General features: G+C 38.7%; 1 protein-coding gene across 5 annotated transcripts; it reads left to right on the top strand.

Moving 5' to 3' along the window:
• The first annotated feature begins 3814 nt into the window (after window positions 1-3814).
• LOC146319758 (GTPase IMAP family member 8-like) lies at window positions 3815-13702 on the top strand. Of its 5 annotated transcripts, XM_084727793.1 has the most exons (5): window positions 3838-3871; window positions 4438-4512; window positions 5881-5964; window positions 10806-10865; window positions 11081-13702. In XM_084727793.1, the coding sequence occupies exons 3-5, from the start codon at window positions 5946-5948 to the stop codon at window positions 13165-13167; spliced, it is 2166 nt and encodes a 721-aa protein (XP_084583919.1). In that variant the 5' UTR covers window positions 3838-3871; window positions 4438-4512; window positions 5881-5945; the 3' UTR covers window positions 13168-13702. The 5 variants fall into 5 exon arrangements, 3 of the variants coding, with proteins under 3 accessions (XP_084583920.1, XP_084583919.1, XP_084583921.1); XM_084727794.1 differs by lacking the exon at window positions 4438-4512 and having other exon boundaries at window positions 3817-3871; XR_014771450.1 differs by lacking the exons at window positions 10806-10865; window positions 11081-13702 and adding an exon at window positions 6358-6738.
• Window positions 13703-14305: the final 603 nt, after the last annotated feature.

The raw sequence follows: 14305 nt of genomic DNA, 5'->3' as shown, positions 1-14305 counted from the left end.
TTTTTTGACCCTGAAGACAACCAGAGACACATTTTATCTCTGTATGAAAATGACAGTTGATATAGAAATGATTAAGACTGGTCATCTTCAGGTTTATCACTGAGACCATCAGATATGTAGCTATTAGGGATGCAAGTTTTTGGATTTTTGCTGATTCTTTCCAAATTCATTTTGGCTGATTGATATCTACACATTTTCTTTCACCTAATGCAGGGATCTGCAACCGGTGGCTCCAGAGCCACATGTGCCTCTTTTGCCCCACTCCAGTGGTTCCCTTGTTACTTTGGGAAAAAAAAAGAAAAAAAAAGGAAATGTGTAACAGTTCCTAATTATTATTTATTTATTGTTATTTAATATTTTGTTATTGTTGTAGACCCAAAGTGACTCTTACATTCTCTATTTGTAGAAATGTCTACCCCAAATTACAAATAAATCTTTTAATATTTCGTCAACTAAAATGTGCATCACAGACTCTGCTTGGCGCTTTTTCCTCTAAATTTTGGCAGCAGCTCGTCTTGTATCTCCCTTGAGCAGCTATGGATGCCAAATCCAAAAGAAGAAACGTCTCTGAGGAAAATTAAGAATTTAATATTTGCAGCTTCAGGGTTTTTTTCCCCCCTTTTCCAACCAAAAATGTATCTTTTGATTGTTAAAGGTTGCTGACCCCTGACCTAATGTCAGAATACATCAAGTCTCACCTGTAGAGCATTAACATATTATTCTGCTCAGTCTTATCGTGACGATCCACTGTCAGATGCAGAAATAAAATGCATTGCTTATCTACATGGACACATTGGCTGGGCAAAATAAGAAAACTGCTGCAGACAGATTTTTTTCTCTTCGTTCTTCACTAATTCTCCATATTGATCTGGATGATGGCTCTTAAAGGGAAACGTCACCACTTTCCATGTGGATATCCAGTCAGTGTTGATGGTAAATGTAGTCAGTGGACAGAGAGAACAGAGTTCTTCTGTAGTTAATTTCTCTGGCTGCAAACTTCCACTCTGCAGACATAACTTGCATTGCATGTGCAGAATTAAAGCGTCATCTTACTGGTCTGTCATGTCAGCAGAAATTTCAGGCCAAAACCAATATTTCATTTATTGGTCAATACCAATGACATGTTTATATCATCGTGCTTCCCTTGTAGCTACATATATAATTCATTTGAAGTGTTTTATTCACATACAATTCTCTTTTTTAACTTCACAGTAAAATGTGTTGAATTTACTAAAATTGTTGTATTTGTTCATGTGTAGTCTTGGATTTCATATTTGAACATTGGCCCAGTAAAAGACTTATTAGGGGTGTCACAATTTCTGCTGATCTGAACAAATCAAGACATGATAGTCTAACAATAGTATAGCCAAAATAAAAAAATCTTTAAATCAAAAATATTAAATTGAATCAGAGATTTGGGGAATTGTGACACCCCTGCTTGTGTTTTTGGGACACTTTGACAGTGTCCCAGTTACAGTGGTGTCTTCAGATGAAGGTCAAACAGATAAATAGAGCGGTGAATAAAGACGTGTTTCACTTCGTCCCTCAGTGTCTCCTGCAGGTAGAAACAAACCTGTGAGAGTTTACTGAAGTATTTAACAACAGTCACACTGAACTACAGGAAATCACTTTATTATCTTTTATTAGGATCAATCAACAAAAAATTCAAATACAGAATATTTTAAAGATTTATCTGAATATTGTCTGAAGTTGATATAATCAGTTATAAAACATCTGTTATTATTTGACTTGTAACAAAACAAAGAATCATCAAAACATTTATTGGCTATAAGGATTTTTTTTCATCTACATTAATTTGATCAGCAGTTTAAATGATATTTATGTTTAGTATAATACTTAATATTTGCTGTCATATTTGTGATGTGGGTGAAAACAGTTAATAAAAACATCTTAACATCTTATTTCACTAATAAACATCATGTTCTGTCTCATATTTAGAGAAAACAGATCATCTCTTATGATCAAAGCTTCCAGCTGTTTATGTCTCTCTGAATCGGCAAATAATGCAAATAATGACACAAAACAATAAGGAAAAAAGAAAAGAAAACAAAGAGAAAACTATTCCCAACAAAAATAAACATATGTCAGTTGAAACAACAGCTCACTGTGCCTTTTTTTATATATATATAATAACCAACATATTTTAGCTGAAACAAACGTGATGTACTTCTAGCCTTGTGGCTTTCCATGAATACTCAGTCTTACAACACTTCTATCTCAGACAGTGGACAGCGTCTGACATCCATGGAGAAGTGTTGCAGATAGCCCTTGTCCTAACCTTTAAAGGTACCACTTGTTCCAGTTATATGAAGCAATGCTTATTGAAAGACTACATTAAAAGTCATCATCATTAGAATTTGAAATAAAATCACAGGAAAAGTGGGCTGAGAGCTGCTGCTGTGTTTGGAGTAATGATGTGGGAGCGTAATGTTCTTTTGAGACACTCATTATTTTTCTGCTCTGGACCGACCAAGTATTTGACATCCAGGATCTTTCTGGTATGATTACAAATAGCTTGACTGATTCTACCTGCATTAAGATTTGATGGTCCTGTTGTCTAAATAGTCTCTGAGACTGTCCCCAGACTTCCCTACATGGTTATATCCCACCACCACCCTGTAGCTGATATTTTTTATTTCTCAGGATGGTGAAGTCAAGTTTATGAATATTTAATGAACATCAATCCTTGTTCATCCAACCAGCTCATTATTCATGAAAACACAGTAAAACAGAGTTTTTAGTTTTTGTTATCATTTTTATATGTGACATGTGGTTTGAGATGGTAAAGACCAGTAGTCACTGAGGATTTTGGAGGTCATTGAGTGAGACTGTCTGTCTGTCCGTCCGTCCGTCCGTCCGTCCGTCCGCCTGCCTGTCTGCCTGTCTGTCTGTGCTAGTTACCCACACTGTAAATACTGTAAATACAAACATTGTCCTTGCCTGAAGAAAATAGTGCCTTTAACTTAATTTATACTAGTCTTTTAATTTTACTTGCTTAGTTTCCAGTAGTTTTTACCCTCATACTTTCATTCTATAATATTTATTTGTTTTTTCTGCAGAAGTTGGTGACAGTAAAGCACAACTTATCACAATTAAGTTTTTTTATTACACACTCCCCCAAAGGTAATTGGTTTCCTCATTTTTTAAAAGTAAACCTAACTTGTTTGAATTTACAGTGTAGCTATTTGTGAAACATCTAAATAAGTTTCTCAGCATAATCAGCAGATTTTTCCCAGAATCAGGTGATCAGATTAGATAGAATAAAAAAACAGTCACAGAGTACTTTTACTGTGAATACTTTCAGAACATTTTCCTGATTATACTTACATACTTTTACTGAAGTAATGTTTTCAAAGCAGGACTTTTACTTGTAACTGTATTAATACTTTTATTTAAGTAAAAGGTCTAAATACTTCCTATACCACTGATTACAAATGCATTATGAATAAATTGTACAATAAACTGTAATAAATTAGGATTTGGTTGGTCTAGTAAAATATAAATAGAATACGAATAGTGTTGCAACTGTCCCCAGTCTCCCCTACTTAGTTACATACACACTGCCCAGTATATATGAAGCTTTATAACAACAGGTTTCTATCAGACATGTGGTGGCTGCTGGGAAACTTTCCTCTCTGACCCTAACAAAGTGTTTCTGTCCCTAAACCCGCGGAAATCTGAATAACAGTGTCCTCACATTATAAAACATCATTCATTTGAAGCCTGTAATGTGCACAGCGAAGAAATGTAGGCAAATCTCGCGAGAGTTTCAGACGCGACTCCTGACAGAACTGTTTGAACTTTACTTTCACTTTCAGTGTTTTTTGTGTCGCAGCAAGAAATTCAGCAGGTAAGTGAACTCGACCAGAACCAGAAGAAGAAACAGAACCAGATGATTACATTCAGACTAAAACATCGGTGTTGTTGATTATAGGAAGTTCCAGATTATTAACTAATTAATTATTAACTTAAAATCATCGATTCTCGTCCCGTCAGTCACTGTTCAGAAAAGTTAACGGACTTTTCGTATTTGAAGGGGAAACAGACGACAGATACCAAAAGTCTGCAAGAAAACATTTAGTGAGTTTTAATCTGAACAGATAAAATCTGATCTGTGTTCAGTGTTTCACCTCCAGATTCTCTGAAATGAGCAGATTTACTGTGATTTAATTTTGTTGTCAACATTTAAAGTGACACATCATCTGAGATCAGAGAGGAGGAGGGACATTTTTTATATGATCAGTAATATTACATGAGAGAATCAGCTGATTAACAAAAAAATATCTAAACTGAAAATTAAAGAAATTCATCTCAAAGTAATAAATGATTTCCTTTTAATATTAAAATTTGTCGACTTTGAGAAGAATTAATGTGTTTTCTGTAAATGTGCGTCTCTTTCACACGGGCGTTTTCTAGAGGAGGGGGGAGGAGGGGGACTGACCACCTCTGAGATCTGATTGGCCACTCCAAGTGCCACTCCACTATCCTGAAGTATGATTGGCTGTCTGTCCAGTGAGAGGCGGGAGATGAGTTTGAACTCTTTGATTTTCAAATGTCTGGATGTTTTTTTCTTGTGTAGTAGCCTCCTTTTGATTTTTGCAGATTAATTTAATTGATCATTTTACAGTTTCACAGTTGAATAGTTAGATGTTAGATGCTGTAGCGCCACAACATGTTGACAGTGTTTCAATACAAAACAAAAGAAAAAGATTTTACTGAAACTTGAGTTATTTATGTGGTAATTCTTTGTGTGATTGTTTTATATTGACTCAGGATGTAGGGCTGCAACTAATGACTATTTTCATTAATCTGTCAGTTATTTTCATTATTAATCTATTAGTTGTTTGATCCATAAAATGTATGAAAATTGTGAAAAATGTCAATCAGTATCTCCCAAATGTCTTGTTTTGTCCACAACTCAAATATATTCAGTTTACTGTCAGAGAGGAAAATATTCACATTTAAGAAACTGAAATCAGAGAGTTTGGACCATTTTTCTTTACTAAATTACTTAAAACAGTTAATCAGTTATCAAAATAGTTGGAGATTAAATTAATAATTGATAACTGATTTGATTGATTGTTGCAGCTCTAACAGGATGTCAAATCTACTTACAGCTGAAACTTCGTTGTCCTTTAATTTGTCTCCCTTCTGCAGAATTCAATCATGAAACATAATGTTGGTTGTTAATAGCTCAATAACATCTGATTTAAATGTTTTGAGCATGTATATGTATAAATGTATTAATATGTCATTTACTGCACGTGTAAGGTGCTGGAAAACCTTGAAAATGCTTGAAAAGTTGAATTTGACCTTGGAAAAAGTGCAGGAACCCTGCTGTTTGTGTCTCACCTTCACACACAGTTGTTCTGGAAATAATTAAAAAACATATTTAGCAAAACCAGCTGAGCAGTTTTGGTGGATGTGCCGTACGAGATGATGTTACTGTAGTCGAGTTGTGAGGTGATGAAGGTGTGTGTGAACGTTTCAGCAGCTGAGAGGGAGAAGAGGGTCTGATCAAAGATGACACACAGAGGTTTTTATATGAATAAGTTATTAAATATGTTTGATTTTATCAGAATGTTAAGACGGGAATAAAACCGACCGAGTTTTAGGACCAACCTTAAATCAGTCGACGTAACAGGAGGCACCATGACTCCAGCAAAACTCTCATCATTTTATTCTGACAGTTAAAGGTTTTCTGTGAGATCACTGCGTTGCTAGATGCTGTGATGGTGTGTGTGTGTGTGTGTGTGTGTGTGTGTGTGTGTGCGTGTATCATGTATGTAACATGAGGCAGCAGCTGAATGAGGTGAGACAAGTTCAGAGCAGTTTAACATTTTCTCCTCCTCTCTTTAGGTGATCAGACGCGACACACGGCGTCCAGCTGACTGACTCTCTGATGTTTCCAGCAGAGTGACATCATGGCGACTGCATCACCAGGTGAGTTCAGTCTGACTGTTTCGGTCTCATTATTATTTATTGGTAATGGTAAAAGAAGAAAAGGTTCACAAAAGATATAAATCTAGACATCATAATTCCTCATCTGAATATTTAATATATTTGATTTTACCTTAAAACACAGCAAACATACAAAGTAATACCAGGAAACATTAAATAAATCACATATATACTGTATAACATGACATTAAATGATGACAGATAAACCAGATATATTTTCCTAAAAACAAATAAAGCTAAGTGATTCATCCTTTAAATAAATTAGAATATCAGAATGAAATAAAATTGATAACATGGACTCTGTGTTCATTATTCATTCAGTTATCTGACCTGTTTTTTTTTTCTTGCTATCTACTAACTGTCATGTCATTACAGATCCAGTCTGTCCCTGCAGTCATTCACTTCATCTGTGCATCACTTTAACGTTCACTGCATTTATTCTCTACACTTCAACTAATATTTCTTATTTATACTGTTCTTAACTTTTAACACATGTCTTTATAGATCCCATTCCTCAGCGTTTATTTACAGTTTTTATGTACTTTAGTTTAACATACTTTTAAGATATTGCTTATTTTTCTCTATATATATTTGTTATATTGTAGTATAATGAAAAGTATAATGCATGTAATATTTGTACACACATCTTATTTTATATTTTTCTTATAATTTCTTTGTGCTGATATATTTTTATTCTAGAACAGTAGCAAATGTAACCCAGGGATCAATAAAGTATTTGTGATTGTGATCACCTCACCTGCTTCTCACGTCTCCACCAGCCTGGCTGTATATTAACTGTACACTGATCCGTACACACTCGCTCCCTGACAGACTGTCTAAACCTCCTCTGCTCTGATGATCATCTGTCTGAACACCGTCTGGATTTGAAGTTTGCAGAATTTTAACCACAGATTCGCAGTTTCTAACCTGATGCTTTTCCATATAGAATTACATGTTGAAATTAAAGTATGAAACATGATTCTAAGCAGACAGTGAACAGAGTGTCCTCCACTAACAAATAAAAATATGATCCATTGTATTTTGGTGATAAACATGCAGAAATCATCAGAAACACATCACTCAGATGAAAATGATTTATTAATGCAGACCAACATCTTTCTACATCATGCAGAGTCTCACCAGTGTTGTTACCTGGAAAAAACGTGACGAGGAGAATCTGTGATTATAAATGTTGTTTTTGATCAACAACATCTTAGTCCAGAAGGTTAGAGGTTGGATCCTGAGACTAGAAGGTCGCAGGTTACGTCTGTGTGAGGCGTTTAAGAAAAAGAAGAGAGATTATCATAAAAATTAGACCTATTGAATTTATTTTTTTTAGAAGGGTCAGATATGAAAAAAGTAAAGAGTCAAAGGGCTGGATGTTTGATCTGTAAAGTCTGGGACAATTCACCTTTTATATTTTTCTCCTCTAAGGTAAAGCTTTTTGAAATGATCAGTATCTCTGTGCTAAACAAGAGACAGAACCAATACATTATAAAATTATCGATTGTAATGATTAAACAATGTAAAAATAAATGTAGTCTTGTTTTAATAAACACAATGTTGTATTTTTCCAGATTTTCTTATGATCAGAGAGACAGACTGAGATCATTAAAGGGTCTGGTTTGGCTCATGGGTCTCTAGTGGTGCAGACAGATGTTTGAAGATGCTTTTCATGTCTGTCACATGTTGCTGGTATGATGTTACGGTGGCCCTACTGGGACAAACATCACTCTGCTATTGACCCAAATAAATCATAGTAAACATGCCATTAAAATGAGCAAATCCATGGGATGAGAAGTACAAATAACAAATATACTAAATCAAGACAAACAGAAGGATACAAAGTCAAAAACTAAACACAACGAAACCCCGTCCTGAGAGACAGTAACTCAAAAGTCTCCATGAAGCCTCTGGATGTGTCTCAGTTCAGATACTTCTGTTAGTACTCTGTCATGGAGTACACTCTGCACACTATATACTCACTTGCATAGCGCACAAATATTGACAAATTGAGGATGACTGTTGTGCCCTTAACAGAAATGTCAATCACAGCTTCTTCATGGCTGAACTGAAGCCAGACAGAGTTTTACTGCCACCCACCAAAACATCTGCAACTCGTATGTTCATCTGTGTTCAATTTCACTTCATTCATTATGAGCATCCTTCAAATTTGATTTGCTTTTCTTTGACTTCTGTTTCTCAGGTTAAAAAATCCCACCATAATCACTGTGCCTCCCTCTATCAGCTGAAAAAGTACTAATATGTTGATTTATATTTGATTCATGGAACAAAATCTTCACAAACTTAACCAATAAACTCATTGGTGGCTTCAATCTGACAGCAGAATAATGGTACTTAAAATACACGTATGACTTCTATCTGTGTGTTTGGTAGCCCCGCCTCTTCTGCTGTGTAGCCAAGATGGCGACCGTCTAGGACAAGATGCATCCAGCAGTTTTGAGTATAACATCTGGCTATTCACAGTGAACCTTGTTTTACCGTAAATGTTGAATTGCATTCAAAACAGTAAGTGTAAGTACAGAAGTACACAAACTGAGACGCATCATCTGTCGTCTGCTGGTCCAGGTGCATTTCATGAGCAATCAGACAGGTGGAGCTGGAGAGAACCAGAAGAAGAAAGTAACAACACCAGGAACACATGCAGCTGCAACAGATGTTGATATGTGGGGCCACATGAGAAACTGATCAGGCTGCTGAGGGCTGCACACAGATGATATAAGGTCGTAATAATGACCAAGTGTCTAATGATGGAATGATCAGTGTTCTACATACAGAACTTCCACTGTTGGTCACTCTCTCTTAATTACCATGTGATGAATTGTGGGCTGATAATTTGTTGGCAATGTCCAAAACTTGATGTTTTACAGTGAACCGTGCTGCTGCACACAGGCTACACACAGGCTGCACACAGGCTACACACAGGCTGCACACAGGCTACACACAGGCTACACACAGGCTGCACACAGGCTGCACACAGGCTGCACACGGGCTACACACAGGCTACACACGGGCTGCACACAGGCTACACACGGGCTGCTCACAGGCTACACACGGGCTGCACACAGGCTACACACGGGCTGCACACAGGCTGCACACGGGCTGCTCACAGGCTGCACACGGGCTGCACACAGGCTGCACACGGGCTGCACACGGGCTGCATACAGGCTACACACAGGCTGCACACGGGCTGCACACGGGCTACACACGGGCTACACACAGGCTGTACACAGGCTACACACGGGCTGCACACAGGCTGCACACGGGCTGCACACGGGCTGCATACAGGCTGCACACGGGCTGCACACGGGCTGCACACAGGCTGCACACGGGCTGCACACGGGCTGCACACGGGCTACGCACGGGCTGCGCACGGGCTGCACACGGGCTACACACAGGCTGGACACGGGCTACACACGGGCTGCACACGGGCTGCACACGGGCTGCATACAGGCTACACACGGGCTGCACACGGGCTACGCACGGGCTGCACAAAGGCTGCACACGGGCTACACACGGGCTGCGCACGGGCTGCGCACGGGCTGCGCACGGGCTGCTCACGGGCTGCGCACGGGCTACGTACAGGCTGCACACAGGCTACACACAGGCTGCACACAGGCTGCAATGATAGAAGCAGCAAAAGTAGAAGAGGAAGAAGAAGAACATGAACAACATGGATGTACAGAACAGTTACAGTTTAATATAAAAAAGGTCTGATAACAGTTTAATGGTAAGCAAAATGCTATTGACTGTCTTTGCTAGATTTATAGTTTTTGGTATTTCCATGAAGGCCTTGAGGACAAGAAACTTTCAGTGAGCCACATTTTGCATTTTGTTTAGTGTGGCTGCAGCCACGTGTGACACGTGTTACTGTGCTGCTCACACGGGCTCAAGCAGCCAGTGTGGTCCAGTCAAAATGCCTTTAAATGATCTAGGTTCAAATGTTTTAGTGATGCCTTCTCTGACTCCGCCCACTGGCTGCTGAGGCTGGAAGAAGCTCACAAACAGAAGGCAGAGAGAAACATGTCACAAAACTTAAAAAGATCTCAATAATCGAACTGCTGAGGATACAATTATTAAAACAAAAAAAACAGCTTTTCTCAAGTGTATTGTCAGATGGTTTGGTGAGATGTGTTCAAACTTAAGTTGAAATAGAAAATTTTGAACATTACAAAATACAGCAAGATATTAAATATCACTACAGACTCACCTTTTGATCTGAAGGCAGTTTGAAACACTTGATATCTACCATCTACAGAATGTCTCTGTTGATTTTGGTCCCATTTGAATGAAGACTCTATAGAGCGACAGACCTCTGAACTGACCACAGGTTACAGTGAGGCAAACTTCAGCAGATGAACTCTGTAGGACGTACGGCTCATTTATTTTGATTTTTTGAGGTTTTGGTTGTGAAACGTCAATAAATTTAGATTTGTTACCAAAAACTTACACACTGACTGAGTCGTGACCTGAGACTGTGCAAAGTCCATGTAGTCACATGTGCAGTGCCATGCTGAGGTCAAGAAGTGTGACTTTTTTTTTTTTTGCTTGGGTGGAATCAGCAACACACCTGGCAGTTTTGGTGAGTTTAAGTCTTACAGTTTTAGCAGGGAAAAATGACAAAGAAAGAAAGAAAGAAAGAAGCAAAAGAATAATGAGAACATAAACAGTGAGTGACCCTGTTTGGACCCCTAAAAATACTAAATTATCAACAGAATTATGTTCCTTCAGAAACAGTGTCCCTTTAATTAAAGATCATATATGAATGAATCAGTGTTTTCTTTTTTTTTTTATCTTTGCAGTGACAGATGATCCAAAACCACTGAGGAGGAGCAGCAGTTTTGAGTTCCTGCCACCTACCAGTAAGTTAAATGGACCTGAGCCATACTTATAGAAACTGTTGGGTACAAACTCATGTTTGATTTTATTTGGATATTTGCAAGCTTCAGTTTGAGGATGATAACAGCAGACAAGTTCACTGAAGTCCAGCCATGACAGATCATTGGTTATAAACCCAGTGTTATCATATTTGGAAATGTGCAATGAAGTTTTTCCAATTCATTGTTTTCCTTCTCAGTGTCTGAGCTGAGGGTTGTTCTGCTGGGGAACAGCTGGTCTCAGAGGAGTTCTGTGGGGAACTTCATACTGGGAGAGATGAAGTTCTACACTGAGAACAACCCAGGCTGCTGTCTGAGCCTCAGAGGAAAGTTGGCAGAGAAACACATCAACATCATCAACACCCCAGATCTGCTGGATCCTGTCTACTCCCTCGAAGAACTGAGAGAACATGTGAAAGACTGTGTGAGACTCTCTGTTCCTGGACCTCATGTGTTCCTGCTGGTTCTACAGCCTGAAGACTTCACTGAGGATCACAAACTGAAGCTCTGCAGAGTCCTTCAGCTCTTCAGTGATCAATCATTTGATCATTCACTGGTTCTGATATCAACACTCAGAGAGGAGAGTCCAGGTTTCATGGAAAATTATATGCAAAATCCACCATTAAAGGACTTCATCAGAATGTGTAGATACAGATACTTGAAGCTGGAAAACCTTGAGGTTTCAGAGCTGTTAACGCGCCTGAGTCACACTGTGAAGGAGAACAATGGAGAACATCTGAGCTGTGATGTATTTGAAGATGAGGATGCAGGTTCAATCATGAGAACAAAGTCTGAACACATGAAACCATCTTTAAACCTGGTTCTGTGTGGGAGGAGAGGAGCAGGGAAGACTTCAGCAGCCGAGGCCATTTTAGGTCGGACAGATCTTCATTCAGTCTCCGACTCATCAGAGTGTGTTAAAAATCAGGGAGAGGTGTGTGGACGTTGGGTTTCTGTGGTGGAGCTGCCTGCCTTGTATGGAAAACCTCAGGAGGCAGTGATGAAGGAATCATTCAGGTGTATCTCCCTCTGTGATCCTGAGGGCGTCCATGTCTTCATCCTGGTCCTACCTGTGGATTCCCTCACTGATGAAGACAAGGAAGAGTTAAAGACCATCCAGAAGACATTCAGCTCTCGAGTCAATGACTTCACCATGATTCTGTTCACTGTGGACTCAGATCCTGCAGCTACAGCTGTTGTTGACTTTGTAAGAAAGAACAGAGACATCCAGGAGCTCCTTCAGAGCTGTGGAGGAAAATGTGTTGTCCTCAACATCAAGGACCAGCAGCAGATCCCACAGCTGTTGGATAAAGTGGCAAAGATGAGAGTTAAAGGATCCAGATGCTTCACAAAGGACATGTTCACCAAGGCTCAGATGGAGAAGGTTTCAAGACATGAAGCTGAACTGAAGGATGTGAAATGGAGGAGTGAGATGGGAGGTGATGAAGAACATCAGAGCAGAGAGGATCTCAGGATCGTGCTGATTGGGAGGAGTGGTAGTGGGAAGAGTGCAACAGCAAACACCATTTTAGGCAAAAAGCATTTCAAACCCAGAATCACCCCAAAACCAGCGACCAAGACGTGTGAGTCAGCAACAGGAGAGATTGATGGACGACCTGTTGTTGTGGTCAACACCCCCGCATTGTTTGGCACAAACGTGTCTGATGATGTGATTCAAGAAGAGTTTCACAAATGCTTCAGCATGTTGGCTCCTGGACCTCATGTGTTCTTACTGGTGCTGCAGATCGGCAGCTTTGCACCAGAGGAAAAGGATTCTGTGGAACTGATCAAAAAGATTTTTGGCAAGAAGTCTGAAGAGTTCATCATCATCATATTCACCAGAGGAGATGAACTTGAAGGTCAGTCATTTGAGAATTACATCCAGGACTGTCCTGACTTTGTTAAAAAACTCATAGATGACTGTAGAGGGAGATACCAGGTCTTCAATAACAAAGACCACACAAACCGCACACAAGTCACAGAGCTGCTGACCAAGATCGAGACCATCGTGAAGGAAAAAGGCGGCTGCTACAACACTGAGATGTTCCAGTGGACTAAGGAGGCAATTCAGAGGGAAGTGGAGCAAATTATGAGAAAGGATCAGATACAGTCACAGAGGAGACAACAGGAAGAAATGCAGCAGATGCAAATTAAACTGGAGACACAAATATCTGAAATGGAACAACACGACAAGCAAAATGAGGAAGAACTGAAAAAACTCAGGCAAGAACTGGAAGTCATGAAGCAAACACGTGCTAGAAAGAAAAACTCATGTCACATCCTGTGATTATATGGAATAAATAACATGCAGTAAGTCCAGCCAGGACACCGAGTCCTTCACCTCATAGAGGATCAATTTTAGTTTGCATGGACGATCCACACAAAAGTGAGATTCATGCTTCACTGGAAGTCTTAAAAGAAAAATTACTTCATGGATGAAAACTAAGAGTTTGGTTTGGTAAATCCTGGTTAACTTTCCCGCCCACCTCACCTAAACACTGACAACAGTTTTCCACCTTGGTGATGTAGTGAACAGAAGCAGATGAAGAACCTGGAAACTCCCCATTTATCAGTCAGAACTGAAGAAGCCTGTCAGATGAGAAAGTCAAACAGGTCCAGTTGTCTATGAGATGAACACCAGGACCTGGACTGAGAGAAAAGCCATCTCTAATGAAAAAGACTGTTTGAACTGATGATTATCTGATTAATCTATCAACTAATGCATCAATTACTCCACAGATTATTTTTATTACTCAGTTAATATAGACTAACAATTAATTAAAGTTACAATCTGCAATGTTTTCCTAAAAAAAACAATAAAACTGTGTATTTACTGATATAACATAACCTCTTCTGATCATCATGATCCAGCAGAAGTGAGTGAAAATATGCATGAAAATAATAATCCTGACTGAACTAACAGAGCTTCATTAGTTAAAAGCAGACTTGGGAGGATTTCTTTAAAGTGTCTGTTAATAAATGTAGTCAGTAACTAATCCCAGTATTAAAGTAATGAAACTTTCTTACAACTTTGATGGTTTATTAATTGTTTGTTCCATCCTTCGTTATACACAAATGCATATTTAGACTAAAAGCTGCAATTTTAAAGTATGTTTAAAGCATGTTTTAAATATACAATGTATAGCCTCATAAACATTCTGTAGTAAATATCAATAAACATATATAAAGCGATGAATAACACTGAGGACTCAAACTTATTTTACATAAAATGTGTTGGTTTGTTTTTTGCTTCATGTGTTTGTATGTATGAACAGACTTTAAGAAATAGTAAAATGTACAACAGCTGTTTGCAAATGAGAATCAACCAATCAGAGCAGACTGTCCCTGAACGCCACATTCACACCTGATTTACTGAGACAACAGTGACCGATGTTTCTGTCCATATTTAGGCCAAAGTGATCTGT

Source organism: Lutjanus erythropterus, chromosome 10 (assembly GCF_056507025.1).
Source record: "Lutjanus erythropterus isolate fLutEry1 chromosome 10, fLutEry1.hap2, whole genome shotgun sequence".
In the NCBI taxonomy this organism is placed as follows: Eukaryota; Metazoa; Chordata; class Actinopteri; order Lutjaniformes; family Lutjanidae; genus Lutjanus; species Lutjanus erythropterus.
Note: the sequence above shows the minus strand (reverse complement) of the source record. Positions and strands in the feature narration are given on the sequence as shown.